This window comes from Drosophila erecta, unplaced genomic scaffold (assembly GCF_003286155.1).
Source record: "Drosophila erecta strain 14021-0224.00,06,07 unplaced genomic scaffold, DereRS2 tig00000092-arrow-pilon, whole genome shotgun sequence".
NCBI lineage: Eukaryota > Metazoa > Arthropoda > Insecta > Diptera > Drosophilidae > Drosophila > Drosophila erecta.
In genome coordinates, this window is record NW_020825207.1 from 11,561,322 (window position 1) to 11,579,238 (window position 17,917).

General features: G+C 41.4%; 1 protein-coding gene across 1 annotated transcript in view; it reads left to right on the forward strand.

The window, feature by feature from the left end:
* Window positions 1-3,987: 3,987 nt before the first annotated feature.
* LOC6547923 (apoptosis-stimulating of p53 protein 1) overlaps window positions 3,988-17,917 on the forward strand; it is a 33,759-nt gene continuing 19,829 nt past the window's right edge. Inside the window, exons 1-2 of the mRNA XM_026979900.1 lie at window positions 3,988-4,453; window positions 16,483-16,541. Coding sequence (XP_026835701.1) covers window positions 16,509-16,541 — 33 coding nt within the window. The 5' untranslated portion in view covers window positions 3,988-4,453; window positions 16,483-16,508. The remainder of the gene's footprint in view (window positions 4,454-16,482; window positions 16,542-17,917) is intronic.

A 17,917-nucleotide genomic window follows, 5' to 3' on the forward strand; every position in this document is an offset into this window, starting at 1 on the left:
TTCACATTTTGGCTCAGAAAAAATTAAAAAAGTAATTAGCGCGATGCTATAAACGGTATATGTAGATGTATATAATTATATGGACTGTGAAATAAAAAGGAAAGAAGATAAAAAACAATTCCATTCGTTAAATACTAAATAAAAACTAATTAAACCAGTGAACAAATTATATGACTCATGTTATATTCTCGCAAAAAATTTAAAAATTGTAATAAATTTTTTTGCCTAGGTAAATAAGATATGCAAGCTTTTCTTGTTGTGCATTCTATACTCCTGCCGATAAATCCATTCCTCATTCGATTAGTTTTATTGGGAATACTTGTGACATGGAACACTTTAGTGCTGCTCCCCGCGATTTGCAATTACCCAAATGACCAAACACATTTGCCAAATGCAGCAAATGCCAAAATGCAAGTGCCAAAAATACCAACAATAAACGCACCTGCTGCAACGCGAAATGCAATTAATCTTCAGCGAAAACCTGTCGCACAGACCGCAAACAAATCCCATCAGCGTCACAAATCGCATATGGGCCAAATTTGGTAGCTTTTTTCGGAACGTCACAATATGTCAAGTTTCGTGATGATTGAGTGAACTAAGGAATCGCAAACAGAGTGATACGGGTGGATAGGAAAAGTCCTCGAGGCTTAAGGAAAACTCACCCAAATGGAACGCTTGACTGAAGTCAAATGGTGTTTGTTTTTGTTATTTTGTGGAAGGTGTGTGTTATGAGTACAGGTGAAAAGGGGAAAATACCATTACCTTAATTATTACCTGTGAATATAAGAAACTGTATACGAGTACCCGAACTTAGTTAATGATTCCGTTAGTGATTCAGGTACTTATAATCTCTAAGTGATATAAAACTGAAAACAAGTATCCCTGAAATATTTATAAACAATCTTATGGAGTGTTTACTGTATTGTTGTTTGTGGTGTTGTGGCTGCTCCTGCCACGTGGTTGAATACGATGGCCTATATCTTATCAACTCAGGGTGTGTGCCTCTGTGGCATATTATCATAAGCCATGATTTATTTATAGAGGCCACCAGGTGGCACACACCCATACTGCGAAACGCACACCCATACACGAATTCGTACTCGTATGGATTGCCTTTGTCCTCGCTCAAGTTCGGAAAGAGCTGTCAATTGATTTACTTGACCCACATGGGCAAAAGCTCGACTCGAACCACACCCACCAGTCCACCAGCCCACCGCCTTTTCACTAATGCGATCAATATTTGGCAGATAAAAAGCGGGCAAGCTAAGTTGGCCCCCTTCAGGCCGCAGGATAAATGGAGGTTTAAAGCTCGCGCTTAAAGGCCAATTGTTGCTGCTGATGGAGGGTAAAAGCCGGCAGACCTCAGGTGCTGGTCAATTAGAAGGAAATTCATTTCGCGGATTTGCCGGCAAACGGGAATTTATGTTAATTTATTTCGAAAAACTTTTTAATTAACCCACAAACGGTGAATTGAGACCGCGCATCCCAACTTTTGGTCCCGTTGCCAAGTGGCGACTTGCCACCAAACACAGCACTCCGGATCTGTATCTCTCGCCTTCCGCTTAAAGCTGGCTAATCTATGCAAATGAAATGCGCACACCTGTCGGCCAAAAAGGTGGGCCCAAACCAATGGCAAGTAACCTTTCCCAGCTGTCTGCTGTGGCTTTGTCGGTCGCTTTGAGCCTGTTTTTTGGCTACAATTTGCCCAAACTTGCCACGCCGCAAACGCTTAATTGCAGCTCGAGGGCTGCGGGTAAATGTATAATAAGGAGCTCAGCCGGAAGAGGGGAAAAATCACGTGGTCTGGTGTCACAAAATGAAGCTGTTGCTAATGATATTCATGAGTTTGTCTTTGGTGAGGCCATTTCCATTGCAAATAGAACATAGACGGGGAATTCGGAGGGCTTTCAGTTCACTTCCATGGAAGAAATGTAGTTTGATTGAGGATGCATAAATGTATTTCATTTTATAGTATGTTATTTGGTCAGCAGAGCTAAGCCAATAGCTGCCAGACCCTGCGGTTTCCATCTACCCATTTCCATACCACGCACTAAGCAAACATCATCGCTGTCGGGGAAATCCCTTCCATCTGCCACTCGACGCGTTGCGTGCCGCAAAGTGTAAGATAAATGGAGGCTGTAAAAGCAGAGCGCCTCGCTCGGCAGCTCGGCGGGATTGGGATCCGGATCGGGATCGGGAACGGGAACGGGGTAAAAGGAAGGGCAGCCACTTTATCATAAACTCAACAGGTTCCACTCCCTCCGCCCTCCGCCGCCATGTGCGTGTAAGGGTGTGTGTGTCGCCTTGTCATAAAAGTTGTTGCGCTGATTGAATAAAAATTTCATTAAACGCACATTTTCTAGCAGCCGGAAGGCGTTTACCCTGCAATCCATCTGAAAATCCTTTGCGAGGACTACAGATGAGTTGTCGCAGCCTGGCTTGTCTGTCGTTTATTTTAATTGCCGGCATTAGGCGCTCGTTGATGGGCCATAAAAAGGCAGTTGGCTCGACGGTTGGCAGTCAAAGACAAAATGAAAGATTCGACTCTGGAGAATTATTTGCACGCCAATAGATACTGTCTTGGAGGTTTGATGCCCAGAAACCTCATGAATTATTGTATGCATGTAACAAAACAGGTATTTCTCAGCTACAGATGGGTTTTCCCTTTCGCTGCTTTTGTTTTAGGCGCCTCGCCGGCTTCATTTCCGTTTGGGAAAAGTGGGAGTTATGGAACGTGGGGGGCGTTCGAAAATGTCAAGGAGTCGTTGTCATTCCGCTTTTGCGGTTGCTTATTCGGTTGTTAAATCGCTTTTATGACGTATTCTCCGCTGCCGAAAATTTACGCTCTGCGGTTAACTTTCCCCTTGGCATTTCCCGCCCTCATTTACCATTTTCCTGTTCGCCTCACTCCGTGTGAATCTTCTGTATATAGCTTTCGAGTGTTTAGGTAATTTCGCAGATTTATTCAAATTCGAGAAAATCGTGGAAAGGGAAGCAAGGTGGATGGGTATGGATGCCAATTATCTGCCGAAATATTTATGTAGTAATTCTCGTATTCCAAAATGCAGAGCTGGATTCAGCTTGTTGTTGTTATTTTCTCTTTAGTGATAGTTTTTAGAAGGCGCAGTTTAATGTGTAAAATATGACTTAGAATATTGCTAACAAAACTAGGTTACCATTTACTTAAAACTTAAATTTTTTTCCTTTAATTATTATATTTTAATAAATTAAAATGCTGTCAGTTTAATGTAAATATTTACACGTGAATGTAGAGTAGCGCCCTCTAGTTGTTAAATTCAAATTTGTTATGTTAACAACAGCGATGCCTAACTCTGTTATTTACCGATGTCTAAACAGGGAAGCCCATCATAGCGAAGACACAAATTGGAACTAAAGCGAGGACTCACACCATCAAATTTTAATACAAATTAGGCCGCCTATTGTTATAAAACAAATGGAAGGATAATTTGCAAGATAAACGAACCTCACACATATATAGATATAAAAAAAATTGCTGAAAGTCATCAATTGTTGTAAAATAGAAGTTACTTATACAAAATTTATGTCTAGACCAATTGTTTTCGCCATATTATTTGCACCACTATTAGTTGGAAAATTAGGTAAACTCACCAAAACGTCGAGACGGCTGGGGAGATAACGACACACTGGGAAAAAAAAACTAAAATTAGGATTAAGACTATTGAATGTTACTTCAGCGATGATGCACACATTTTGTTTAGGTGCAGGCGAACACAGGTAAACCGCTCTCTTTGATGCTCTCCTATTTTGTAGAGTTTGTTGCTCGCCGAGAGGGCGCTCTCTCCCTCTTTTTCTGCGCGTCACAGGTAAAATTCAAACGGTGCTTCGTAACGTATTTCGCTTGGATCGCCACCACCGCAACAAGTGCGCAGGTGCAAGCGGGACGTCAGTTGGAGCGGCCAGAAAGAGACGGCTAGCGGGTATCGTAGATCCGAGAGAGTGAGAAAAGGTTTTGTTGGCGACTTTTGGTTTATTGCGCTGAGCGCGGCCCAAACGCAAAGCGATCAGTTGCTCAACGCGCTTACCTGTCGATAGACGTGTTTTTCCCGAAAAAGGAAAAGCCGCGTGCCTCGTCTCGCTCGCTCATTCTGCGCGTGTGTGTGTGTTACTGTGAATGTCTGCTGTTTACGAGCATGTAAGTGAGTGTGAGTGTATATTCAATTAATTACAAAGTCAGGGAAGAAGCAGCTATGTGAATTGAATGAAAGAAAGCCAGTTAAAAAGTATGCAAAAAAGTTGCCTGATACAAAAGGCAGGGTGAAAGAAGTAGAAGCATCAGCGGCAGTGTAAATGGTGATTAATTCACTTTAAGGTGCAATTAAACGGCAGCAAAATAAGCAACAACAATACAGCAGCAACAACATCGGACGAAGCAGCAACAACAGCAGCAAAAGCAGCGCAAGGTGCAGACAAGGTGAGGTGAACTTGAAGTTTCTTCTTTTCTTTTCACTTCGACCCCCTCGCTCTCTCTGGGAAAAAAGAAAAATTATTCAACAGCAAAAATGTTTAATGAGCGTGGTGTCTGTGTGTACGCGCGTTTGTATGTGTGTATGTATGGACGGGCGCACAAGTGTGTGTGTGGCATTTCAAAATTGCACTTGAAAACGGCGAGGTGGAAAGAGAAAGACCAGATAATGACAATGAGAAGAGGGAACTGAAAAATCAGTACAAAACGGTATAAACGTGATTCTTTTTTCCAGCCAACATTGGCTAGTGGGAAATTTCCCGAAAGGGGGAGGGGCAGGCCGCCTTTCTTGCTGCCTGCCTGCCTGCCTGCCAGTTGGCCTCCAATTTCGGTCGATCCAATGATGCTGCAACTGTACACGCTCTGTTTTCCTCTGATCCATTGGCGACATTTTTTCCTCTTCTGAAACTACAAAAATAAAACCGAGAAGAACGAATAACAAACTCCAAGAAAAGTAAAAAAAAGAAAAAAAAAAAAACGCAAATCTGGCGCAATTGGCAAAACCAGTAAAACAAGCAAGTCGAGCGCTTAGATTGCCGGCCTCAAGTTACGACGATATTCCAGCCCAACAGCGCTTGGCTTTCGATCGCCAGCGTCGTCGTCGTCGTCATCGCCATCGTCATCACGATCATGATCATGTTGCGGCTATTATTATGCTCTTTTCACTGAATGAGCCACATTCCGGTTTAGTTTAGCATTTTTCAGCCCAGCCAAACACAGCGAAGCCAATCCGCACAATCCACAGTCCACAAAAGCATCCCCGAAAACCCACACAAATGTGCACACCACCGATTCGAAGCCAGGCCCATTCTCACATTCTCAGGCCCCAAGTCCATTTCCAATTGAAAAGCCAAGTCAACAGGGTTCCCCTTCTACTCCAACCATCGCACCCCCTCGCCATTCACCTCTTTCGATCGCTTTTAAACGTGTTCCCCACGGCTAAAAACACACAGCGAAAAAGCAAAGTCTTCCGTACTTATAAGGCCTATCTGTCTATCTACTATCTGTCGTTAGCTTTCTTATAGATGAAGTACTCATTATCATTTACCTCTGAGTAAGGTTATAGAGTTTTATATAATACATGTCTGTTGTTCAGGGATTAAAGTAACAAGAAGGAATCAGCACAGTTGTATTTGAAGAACTTCATTCGATCAATCTTAACGTAGTACTATTTTGGCTTATAACAATTTAGGCTTGATACTCTGATATAGATTTAATTTATTTTAGTGAAATATTTTCGATATTATTTCAAGTTAAGTTAGGTTTTGGTATCAACTTAAGAACATTTTTGAGCTACATATTTGATGGTTACATTTGTATTTCTCACATTTTTCTCTGTGGAGCAACAACAAAACGTTGTAAAAAGCAACAAAGCCAGTTTTTTTTTAGTTTCAAGCCCTGTTTTTGTGGTTGTTGTAGCTGCTGCATTCCAGCGATCGCTGTCGGGTTGGTTTTTTTTTTTTGTTGCCTTGGAAACCAGGAATGCCAGCCTCTATCCCCGTCTCTCTTGCTCTGGGTGCAGCCCTCTCTGTCGCTCGTTCTATCTGGTAGTTTGGGTTTTTAGAAATTCCAACGCAACGAAAACGAAAAGTGTGAAAAGTGAAGCGAGGCAGGCAAACGTCGAACTTCGAGGCTCCAAACTTGCTATCTCTGTCTCCTTTCCCTTTGCTGCCCGTCTCTTTCTCCAACGCGATTCGCTATTCCTTTCTCTCTCCCCGCCTTTGACATATGGCGCTCTCTCTCGCGCTTAGCACCCCCGAAAAAAAAGAGTTTGCGTTTTTGAACCTGCACGTTTTTTACGTGTAATGTGAGGTCAGTAACACTTTTGTTTCAAACATTTATCACGCTCCGTTTTGGCCGAGTGCGTGTAACGCTTGTGACGTCAAAAACGTTGCCAACCGTTTAATGAACTCGGCTTGATTGACAAGCCATTTAAGATTTTTTTTGGGAAAATAAACTGATTATTTAGTCTGGTATTTTTTTAGTGCCTAATTTTGAGGTCAACGTTTTAGTCAATGGATTTTAAGAGTCGATGACAACGCTCTACAGGCACTTTATTATGTTAAACAGCCAATGTTCTACATCTTTTTTGTGTGACCTTTTAAGTTCAGTAACATGGTTTTGAAACCGAAAATTCAAAGCAATTCTCTCAACCATTTTTACGCTGGCCACTTAGGTACATTCCTGCATATGAAGCACTTGGCTCCTGGCAACTACGAGTGAAATCCAATTTTTAACCAGGCGTGGCAAGTACGCCCACATGTTGAGTTTTGAAACCGGCTGCTGCCTGATGTTGACAAACCTATTTTCTAATTTGTTTTGCATTTCACTGAGGCAGCAAAGAGAGAGTGGGTGGTGGTGTCGTCGGGGGGCCAGCAAACGTGTTTTTTTTCACGTCCAAACGAAGCGTGCGAGATTTTATTTAACGTTTCTGGCTGTCGAGTGGGGGTTTTTCACGTTGTTCGTTGGGGGTGCTGTGCTCAAAGCCAGCTGCATGTTTACAGATATTTTTGCGACGCTTTTGGCCGGCCCGAAATGAAATGGGCCTGGCCCACAACTAGTTGCTCCGCAGCTCGAACACACACGTGTAGACAGCCGCGCCCAAATGCCCAAAGCCGCACCCCTTCCACCCGGGCCCAAAACCTCCACCCCCCTTTCACCACATCCCCCACCCATATATGTTTGCCATTGTCCACGCGCGCTTTAAAAAAAAAAAAAACAAACAAAAATGAGAGAGAACAAAATTTGCGTTTGTTTGTTTGCCTTAGTTTTTTGTTCGAGTGAGCTACCAACTTTCGTCAAGCGGGCTAAAAGGGGATTCACAGATGGCATGGTAGGTCATGCATATATACATGTGTAAGTACAATCATTACGCGGGTCCCTTTCAAATCTACAGTCCAACTTCCAACTGCTAGCCAAATTATGAACGCTTTGCGCAATGATAAGTGTCCTCAAAAAAGGACTTCTTCTAATGGTAATCTAATCTGACTGACAAATTGAAAAGTAAAATATATGCTTGGTAATTTCAATAGAACCCTAAGCTTTTCCGAACCTTTTAATTTATTGTGCCATCAAAAAGTTAGAAAGTTCAAGTCCTGAGACATTATCAGATACGGTGCCATCTTTAGTTTTTAAAGGCCATTTCCAGTCAATTTGATTCCATTTCCAGCAGAAACCACCTTAGGGTAGCTTGACTATATGGCTGGCATGTCTTTCCTGGCCCTTCCTTTGTGGAAGGCGGAGGGGGTAAAGGGGCACTTCCCCTTGCCACGTTTCTCATGCTGGCAACCCACTTATGTGTCACTGTGTGCGTGTTGGGGATACCGTTTGGTTTTTATGTCTTTTGTAAAATTTTATTTAATTTTTGAATCTTTTTTCTCGTGCAAAGTTTAATATTTGTTTTTCATGCTTGCGATTTGCATAATTTGTGCAAAAACACACACAAAGTCGCACACACACACAGTCATGACCTCCATTTGTGACTAGCAATACCTGCAGGGTCTGATGCCGAAAGGGACGGGTATAGGGGGCAAGAAAGAGACGGAGAGAAGACACCAAAACGGGAGGATAAGCAAGGATGTCTCCGCTCTGCTCACATGCGATATATTTTATGAATGCAAATCCCTGTTCATTCGGATTTGGTTTACTTACTTGCGGGCGGTTTCCGCTTCCCTTTCCCCCTTTCCCCTTCACCGTTTCTCCCTCCATCTTTACTTTCTCTTTCACTTTTGCCTCCGCCCCCATATATCCCCCACACACACACACATGCATATACGTTCATGCTGCATTTTCATGTACACATGTGGGCGCATCACTTTTTTCATTCGCCGTAGTTTGGTTTTTTATTCATTCATATCGCATTTTCATTCATGCGAATTCGGTGCACAAAATTTACGAAATGAAGCGAGAGGACTCCTACAGAAATACCCAGCACATTATTATATGTTTTATTTGATATTCCTTACCTCAAGCGTAAATAAATTTACCCACATTTTTCTATAAAAGATTAGCTGGGCTTTTAAATACGCCGATTACTATCAACTAAAAATTTAATGGAAATTTTCATTTTTGATATGTTAGGAATTGAGTTTAAAAATTTGCACTTTATTGCGCAAACATATGTAGAATTGTTAAAATGTTTTGCAACTCCAGCTCATACCCTCACTTGCCCTATCTTTGAGGTTGAATAAAACGGAAACTGAACACTGAACGGAACTGAATATTTATTATTATTATGTTTTTGGCTTGCATGTGCTACCTGGCCCACCCGCACACAGCTTACGGTCCACCCTTCCAGTGGGGTGGCCCTCATTCCGCAGAAATTGCTGGGTGGCGGTGCGCTTTTTTGTTCGCCGGCTTTCTTTATTTATTTTTATTGTGTGGCACGGCTTAAATGCGCTTTGCAGATATTTTATGCCTGCCAACTGCCTTCGGAGGAGGTGGAAATTCAGCCCCTTTCAGTGGGCGGAGGTGGGGCTAAATATGTTTATTTGACACACATCCCATTCAGCCAGCTTCGCTCCGCATGCAAATCTTTCCCTTTGCCGGCTTCCCCTATTGTTTGCATATAGAATCCAAGTTTTTTGTGTCTGAATTATCCAGCGACACACTTACACACACACACACATGCATGTGCGATTTGGCTTTATGTCACGCCCCCTTTTGTATTTGGAGGCGGAGGCTAAATGTTTACCACCCCTCATGATGGGAATTTCTCTTTTAACCTGACAAAGCAATTTTAGTTATTTTGCCGCAATCGAGTTTTGCTCGATGCGGTCCCTTTACTCTTTTTATTATTTTAGGTACTTCGGTTTAACATTTTCATTTGTTACATGCGTTTGCTGGCCTGACAACAAAATAAATAAATACTAGATAGCATGTTGGTTGCAAAGCCTCATTTAAATGCAATTTAGTGGTTGTTTTGACGCATGCAAATCTATGGCACACTATTCGCGATTAATTCCATTAAAATATCTTTCGCAAAGGAAAACATTCCGCAAATTAATTGGCACGTAATGCCGCAATAAAATTCTCCGCTTCCTGCTGATAGATTGTTCACTTCGCTTCGTTTATTATCGCATTATTAATTTTCTTGCCCATTGGGGCGTGATTTACTTCGAAGCCCATTTAAATATAATTACAACGTAATTGTAATTTAAAATTAAAATAGCCCTGCAGGACGAATGGCGTCCAGTGAAGGGCAAAAGACAAAGGACAAACGAGGTGGCAACGGGGCGGGTACTTAATCCCCTCTGGCTGCGTTCAGTGATGTTCACATGTGATATGTCTGCAATCCATACTTTTTGGACCGCAGCTTTTCCATGGACCCAACCTAATCTGTGCGTGTGCACAGTGATGATATGCAGGCGCAATCCTCTCCTGAAAATTGCCTCCGAAATCCTTCACGCTTCATCAATTCGCATTATTGTTGCCATTCTTGTTTGAGTGTGTGATTGTGTGTTCCTGTGTGTGTCTGTGTGGGTGTGGCGTGTTTGTCTGGCTGTCCCAGTGTGTGTGCGTGTGCTTTTCCACATTGAATTGCTAATAAATACAGCTGCCGGCGAAAGAATAGTGTTGCAAGGCCCGAGAAGCTCATGAACATGGAAAATCGTTTTGCCAGCATTGAATTTTCAATTACACCGTTTCTGGTTGAAACTCTACTTGCTTAACCTCATATTCATACATATTCAATTGAAATTTAATAAACTTTTAAAAGCCTAATCCTGGGTAACATAATATATTCAGTTCTACAGATTTTTTAGAAACTATTGTACGTGTATGTTTTCAATTTCGTTTCGGGCTATAGCTCTCTGACAAGGCTTGTAAAATTACAATATGACTTTCGATTTAACCGCAACTGTGCGAGTCTCCATGTGGGTAAGTGGTAACAGAAGCCGGCAGAGGCATGACGCACATGGCGGAAAGGTACCGCAACTCTTCCGCTCCACCTCCTGATCCCCACCAGATCCACACCCAATCCCCAGGCCACTTCCCACCCCCTCACTTCCCTCGCCGACGTACTTAAGCGAATTGCGTATTTATGTGTGTAATCGCAACTCATCATTTGGGGCGGTAGTTGTTGGGGGCGGGAAGGCGGGATTCTACACACACACAACGGGGCTTTCGTTATGGACTGATGGATTTCGTCTGTTACCTTTTCGCATTACGAAAATGTCGCTCGCTTTCTGCTTGTTTGACTCTTGTCTGCCGCCCTGATCTCCACTCGCCACTCCCCGGAAAATGCCCCTTTTCCACTTTCCACCTTTCTGGCGTGCCAGAAGTTGGCTGCGATTTATTCGGCAGCCATTTACATATTTTATTGTCAGCTAATGTCGGTGTGAGTATGGGAGCGTAGGTGCGAGGGACAAATGTGCGGTGCGCTGTCTATTTCTAGTGTGCCATTTACACAAGCACATTTCAGGATAATTTACTATCGGATTAGAAGTGGAAGTCTCGTAATTTGAGAGCAATTTACTGCCTAATGATTTGGGAAGAACATGTGAAATGTTGCTTCAAAAGTTATCAGCAAAAAATGTGCTTTACAATGTTCACAACGTGTATTGTTTACCGTGCACCATTTGGCTATACAAAACGCTCATTAATAATGAACCTAAACAATTAAGCCACCATTATGCCATTATATTGCAATTAAATTGCCATTGTAATAGTTTTCATCGCTTCACGAAACTTTCCTGAAATTAAATTTGAATTTTATCTGTTTGCCCTTACCAATCCGAATAAGCTGGGCAATTAAATAACACAAAATTGTGTGCATGCTGACTATTGTTTATCCTTAAAAAGTAGCTTTTTCCATATTCAACTATTTTCTGCTCTTTATTTCACAAAAGTTTCGAGTAAAACAAATTTCATTTTTGTTTGCCAACAACTTCTGCATAATTATTTAAAGATGGCCAGCGTACAATTTTGGGCTGTCATCATCGTGCCATCATCCCTTTTCAATGCCTCGAGTCCACACAAAAAGAACACAAAAAGTTAGCTCGACACAAAATTTTTCTGCTTTGTTTTTGTTTAATTAAATTGAAAATGTTTTCCGCTGAATTTGCTGGCCAAGCGAAAATGCCTAGCACTGAAAGTCTGTAGTTTTCGGCTGGACTCTGGGCTTCCTTTTAATAAACCAAATCGATGTTTGAGCTCGAGTAATTGAACAAATTGCCACAAAATGTGGGAGGGGCTTAAATTTCGGCAGCGAAAATGATTTTATAAAAGGAAAATGCTTTTGAATGCGCGGCGCGTTGAAACAGAAAAGCGTTGTGAACCCAGTTCTTTCCGGTCGTCAGCCACTTACTGCTGATGACCTTCGAGGTAAGCGAAGCGTTGCGTATACGCCGTGATGGACGTGGCGTATGCTCATTCAATCATCCGCCGATTCATTGACAAAGCTGTCATTGGCTATTGATTTATGATTCCCGTTCAAGCTCCTACCGCTCCTCCCCCCCTCGCTGAAGCGACTCTTTCAGAACGCCACAGACTGCCATAATTTGTGGTCCTTTTGACCAGGCTTGAGTGCTGTCTTAATGACATCGCAACGTAGTGCTTAGCACAAATGGTTGCCACATTGAGGTGCCTGCTAATTACCTTTGCCTATGCCGTTTGTGCCATTTTGTTGCTTTAACCGCACGCTTAACACGCAAATAATTGAGATATTCCTCGTATTTATACCACACTGAATGAATCCAATTCTTGTTTGGCCAAGCGTAAGTCTCTTTGTGGCCAATATAAAGCCGCTTAAAATGCAGATATCATGGCCAGATACAAATGCCGCTACAGATACAGATGCAGTAGCAAACGAAGATACAGATACAGATATGGGAGCAGATAAAGATTAAGATATAGGAGCAGATACTGATTCAGATATGGGAGCAGATACAGATATAGGAGCAGAAACAGATATAGAGAAGATACAGATACAGATATAGAGAAGATACGGATACAGATATAGGAGCAGATACACGACATCAGGCCTTATCAAACAAAACGTGCTGTCGTGCTCACAAATAAACTGATTATATTGCCTGCACTATAGATAATTAGTTGGCAAAGTCTCTTATGTCGCAATTATACTGTTTAGCTGGTTAAGTAATTATTTCGGGCAAAGCCGAAGTTGCAAGTTGCAAGTTGCATTCTTGGCAATTTGACTAATTTGCTGCTGCATTCAATTAAAATTCGCTAAGTACAATCGACTCTTCGCTCCAACTGTAAAACACCATTTATCACAGATATTTTGCATTTTAATTAAAACGTGCCCGACTAGAATGTCTTTCGTATACTGTGATTAATTTTTCCAACTTTAATATAAAGTGGCAAGTGTAAGAAGAGTTGCTTACTGAGTTAAAATGTAATGTAAAAGGCAATGTGTTTATTTTATTCGCACTGAATGATTTAATGGACGAGCCCATCGAAATGGGCGCAATGATTTTAATTAGTTTGCAGCCTGCAGGTGTTATTTTCGCGCTTTTGCCGTACATTTGCCAAATTCCCACACATGTGCATTTGTTTGCCATATTGTGTGTGGATAGAGCATTTGCCCCTGTGGCGCTTGGCAAATGTGCAACGGCCACAGGAGAACAACAACTAGGACATGTTTATTGGCGGGACGCAATCTACCGCTTTCCACTTTCCACATAACAAATTTCAAATTTCGAATTTCCCCAGCACCCCTGCGCACATTTGCAAATTCAATTTGCCCCACTTATGGCTGAAAAATTAATTCTCATTAAAATTGCATTGTCCAGTTTTGGCCTAATTTATGTAAAACCCTGATGAGCGGAAGTAGAACTTGATATGATACCACAGAGACCAGAAACCAACTAAATGAAAAGGTCGCAAATGAATTCGAAACCCGAACGGAATCCAAATGAAACTCTAAACCCGCAAACAACACAACATGGCCTTGTCCAAATTGTGAATGGGTTCACGCTTTTTCAGTCAGGATAAGCAATTGTTTATTGTTTAGTGCCGCCAATTCCCACAGCATTGGCGAATAATTAAAACATTTATAATTTACACATTTATTAAAATTATTTTGCCGTTGATATTTCAGCCAGCCTTTTGACTGCGGTTGCGATCGGTCCTGTTGTTTCAGGGTAAATATTCTCCAGGGATTTGCATTCAAATGTGTGTTTACTTTTGGTCCAAATGTATTCACTGTCAAATTGATAATTGCATTAAATGCTGTGGGGGATTGATCCAATTAAAAGCATTTTGCGTTTCCAAATCATACGGCTGATGACCGACTTAATTTGGGAAAGTCATTTGCCAAGCTACTAATAATAATTTTTTTCGATGGCAGGGATTGTTTAAATACCTTGGGATTTGATTCATACGTTTGCTCAAATAAATAAATTGGTACAGAATTTAATAACCAACTCTATAGACATTCCAATGCAAGAATTAATATTCTCTATGCTAGTTTTCCAATGAATGATTTTTTTGATGTGTTCTCAAGCCAATTTATTTGATTGACTTCCTCACAAATGGTCTCGAATTCTTTAAGAAATTTGTTGTTTAAAGCCAATTTGCTGTGGTTGGTTTCGCCTGGCTTTTCCTATTTATTTTTTGCTGGCTTATATGCAAAAATATATGAATGCTGTTGTATAGATTTCCATATAGCAGCTGCATGCATCGCCCTCACAATTTCATTTGGCTGGCTATGTGAGAATTTAGATTTTTGTGCATTTGACACGTTTTGTTTGTGGTTCTGGAAAAGGTGTGCAAGCGTATGCAAAAAACTTTGAGCTATCGCACTGCGAAGGGGGAATCCAGAAGCGTTTGGGGCTGTCATCAAACATGCAAACTGCATTCGAGCGAATTGGCAAGTGACTGAAGTATTTGCCCCTCGCACTCAATCGAAGCTGCGGGAGGGAAAATCAATCAAATGCCTTTAACGGAAACGGAGAACTTTGTCTAAGCGAGATTAACTTTGGCGCCCCCTTCCCAGCAGTTGCAAAGTATCAACCGAAAAAGTTTACAAATAACCCAGCAGATACTCGCACTCAAGGGGCCAACAAAATGCGGGCAATTTGCCTACAAATACCCAGGATATGCGATTTCAGAAACCTTCGATCTGGGGACCCCCCAGAGATTTCGATCAACAAACTGGAAAATGTTCTCTCCGACGGCAATGGAGTATGTTTTCCAAGTTTATTGTTCGAGGGGTAAGATGTGTGGAAACTCGAACTTGCTGAATTCAACGTACACATCCGTCCATAAACGCTCCCACTTTAAGCCATGCAGAAAAGTTTTCGCTCACACAAAAAGTGAAAAGTGAAAAGCGAGCGAGTGGCTGAGGAAAAAGTAAAATTGCTGACAGGAAACTTCCAATCAGAAATGAATTACTTTGAAGTGAGCTGACAAAGGGGAGGCTGGTGGGGGTAGTTACCGCAGTGTCAAGTTTAAGAAGCCATGAAATAACATTAATTTGTTGCAAATTCGCTTGCCAAGTTTTTTAAGTTGAATTAATTTGATTAGCTTATCGCCCGTTCAAAGTTGAAACTCCATCAGCATTTCAAACAGGATTGGAATTTCTAGCTAGAGATGAGTGCGTGTAAAGATTTAGTTGTATCTTTTGCCTTAAATTGCATAAATTACAATGCTGAATTGAGTCACCATTGAGTCACTGTTAAAGATATTTCAATGGGTTAAAATTGTTTTTTGTTTTTACAAGGTCTGCTTTTAGGTTTTAAATTTGACCCACTTCTATTTCACTATAGACCGTGGGTACTAAATATTTTGCGGCTGGCAGTTCACTTTTCACATTGTGCCGAGAACAGGAGTCGACGACAATTCAAATTTTATTAGATTACATGAAATTTATGTGGCAATCAACTTACAAAACAGAAGCACCGAAAAAGTCTATTCCGAACCATGAGAGTGGTTGGAAAATGCAAATGACTGCGAGTTCCCGCTGTGTATATCATGATTTTAATAAGAATGAACTTTTTCTTTTCTGAGCTCGTGCCCTTCGCCTTTTACTCCATTGTTGAACTAAATAAGTCGCATAAAAAGAGTGAATTTGCCTTGGCTGAGAGATGGGTGCGTTGAAAGGACGAACCCAATGCCAAGATTCATCTTGTCCTGCCCTATCTGAATCACTCCATCCATATATGTTGCGTGAAGAACAGGCAAATTTGTACTCCCGTTAATTGTACAGTTGAAGGGTATTCTAGATTCGTTGAAAAGTATGTAACAGGTAGGAGCGATCGTGTGTCCGGAATACCAGATTTTACTGTTTTCTTGCCTTTTTCTATCTGAATTTTAAAATATCTTCTAAGCACTTCTAAAGCTGAGTAACCGGTATCTGATAGTCGAGAAATTCAACTATAGTGTTTCCTCTTGTTTTTTTTTAATATTTCTACGGCAAAATGCTCGAACTTGATAAGGCTGCCTTTTGTATACACATACGTACTTTTAGAAGTGTGTGAGGCAGTCACTGTGAGTTTCCATTGTTGGCAAACACAAACCTGCAAACCTCCCGATTTTGCCTCCTCTCAAAGACAAATATTTATAGTGTCGAATCATTTAGTACCCTTTCCAACAATGGCATATGATTGTTTACCTAGAATTTGGGTGGTGTGAAATAAGAAGTATTCGAAAATGAAACTAGCATTAAGTTTTTTAAGTAATTTGAAGTCAAGACCAAATCGAACAATTTCGTATTGGACCAAAAATGACCAAAGTATTTCCATAGGTGCAGATGCGTACTGTGGTGCTTCATAACGTTTGGCTTAATTTTAAATAACACGAGTTCACATTTTGTGCTTATCTGGCTTTGCTTAAATATATTTGCCAAAGTCACACACTCGCACAGAAGTTGTGCCTCCCTCTTGGGGGCAGACATTTGTATATTGACGCACCTGAAAACGTTTGCCGCCCCCTTTGTACATCTGATATTTAATGATTATTTGTTTGTCTGTTTGCCGATTCTGACTTTTCCTTTGTTTGCTTTCTCTCGCCGGCAGATTGGATGAATCTCTAACGTCATGGTATGAAGGAGCCGACGAACACTTTGGATGAAATTGTAAGTGCTTCGGCTAATCAGTGTCTAAAGCCAAACAGTTCAGCTCCCTGTGTCACATAACCGGGGCGGAACCGCAACACGAACATAAAAATCCACTGGGGCTGCAAAACTCGGGGAAATATATGCGAAAAGTCAAGACAATGCAACTGACACATAATGAAAGTGAAGTGAGGGGTGACTTAAAGCCAGCGAGTTTTCCAGTTGGTGGAAGTTCACAGTGCAGTACAGGAAAAAAATGAAAGTAAAACGATTAATTTACGTAATAACCTCAAGAAATACGAACATTTACGACATTCAATAAAATGTCATTAATACTTGTATCTTAATTTGGTATGTAGGCTTAGGTTTCAGCATGGTTCAGCTAAAAAAAATCGTAAATAAAATATGTGGGGTATTTAAATGGGAAAATTGGGAAATGTCATATTTTCTTTCTCTGTAACGACAATTGCACGCAGTTGGCGGTTGGAAAACAGAGAAAAGTTGAAAATGCAAAGCAATCTAAATAAAATGTCAGTCCCGCAAGTGCCGGCAGGTGGCGCCACCAGCGGGGGAGTGCGATGGAAAGACAAACGGAAAGGGACAACATGTGAGCCACAACATTAGAGCAACAACAAACAATAGATATGTGTATGTATAGTTCGGGCCAGACTTCAAAGTATTACCCAATGTGAAGTTTGGTTTGGCCCAAATGGTGGGAAGGGGCAGAAAAAGTGGGGGAACATCGCCGTGTCAAGCGGTAATTGTTATGTAAATGAGTTTTACAATTTTTGCCAGCCAAAAAAGGTCACCAGATGAAGGGAGACACTGTGGCTTAGGCCTGGTCGACAAATTTCAGCCAAGTCAGTCAGCAGTTTTCTGCCGGCCGATGAGGACGAACAAAAGTTTTGTTTAGCTTTTGTTTCTGCTGCTGCTTTCGCCTCTCGTTGCATATATACATTGTACCTCGGTAGCAACGAAATACCCCACCTTTGTGTGAAAGCCAAGCTCTTTATAAAATTGCAAATCAGTTTTTAAGTCAACGACAACTTGTTGTTGTTGGTCTTCAGCTGAAAGGGCTTGGCTTGTCTCCACCTCAACCGTTTTCAACCATTTTTTTGTTTTGGGTGCTGCAAACATACGAATGACTAGGACTCGATTTATAGAGGAATTATGGTCCAGCAGATACGTTGGAAAGTTAATAGCCGTTTAGCAAAGTTATGGAGAATGGAATTTCAATTTTGTCCTTTTTCTTTCCCAAGTGCACAGAGAAAAATCACTTATTCACATTCCTCCATAGTGCCCTTGCAAAAGAGTTGGGAGCTTTTGGCGTTGTGTACTTCAGCATCAAACGGTCCCTACTCAGAGGAGTAGTCCCAACTTTGACGAGGAATTTTATC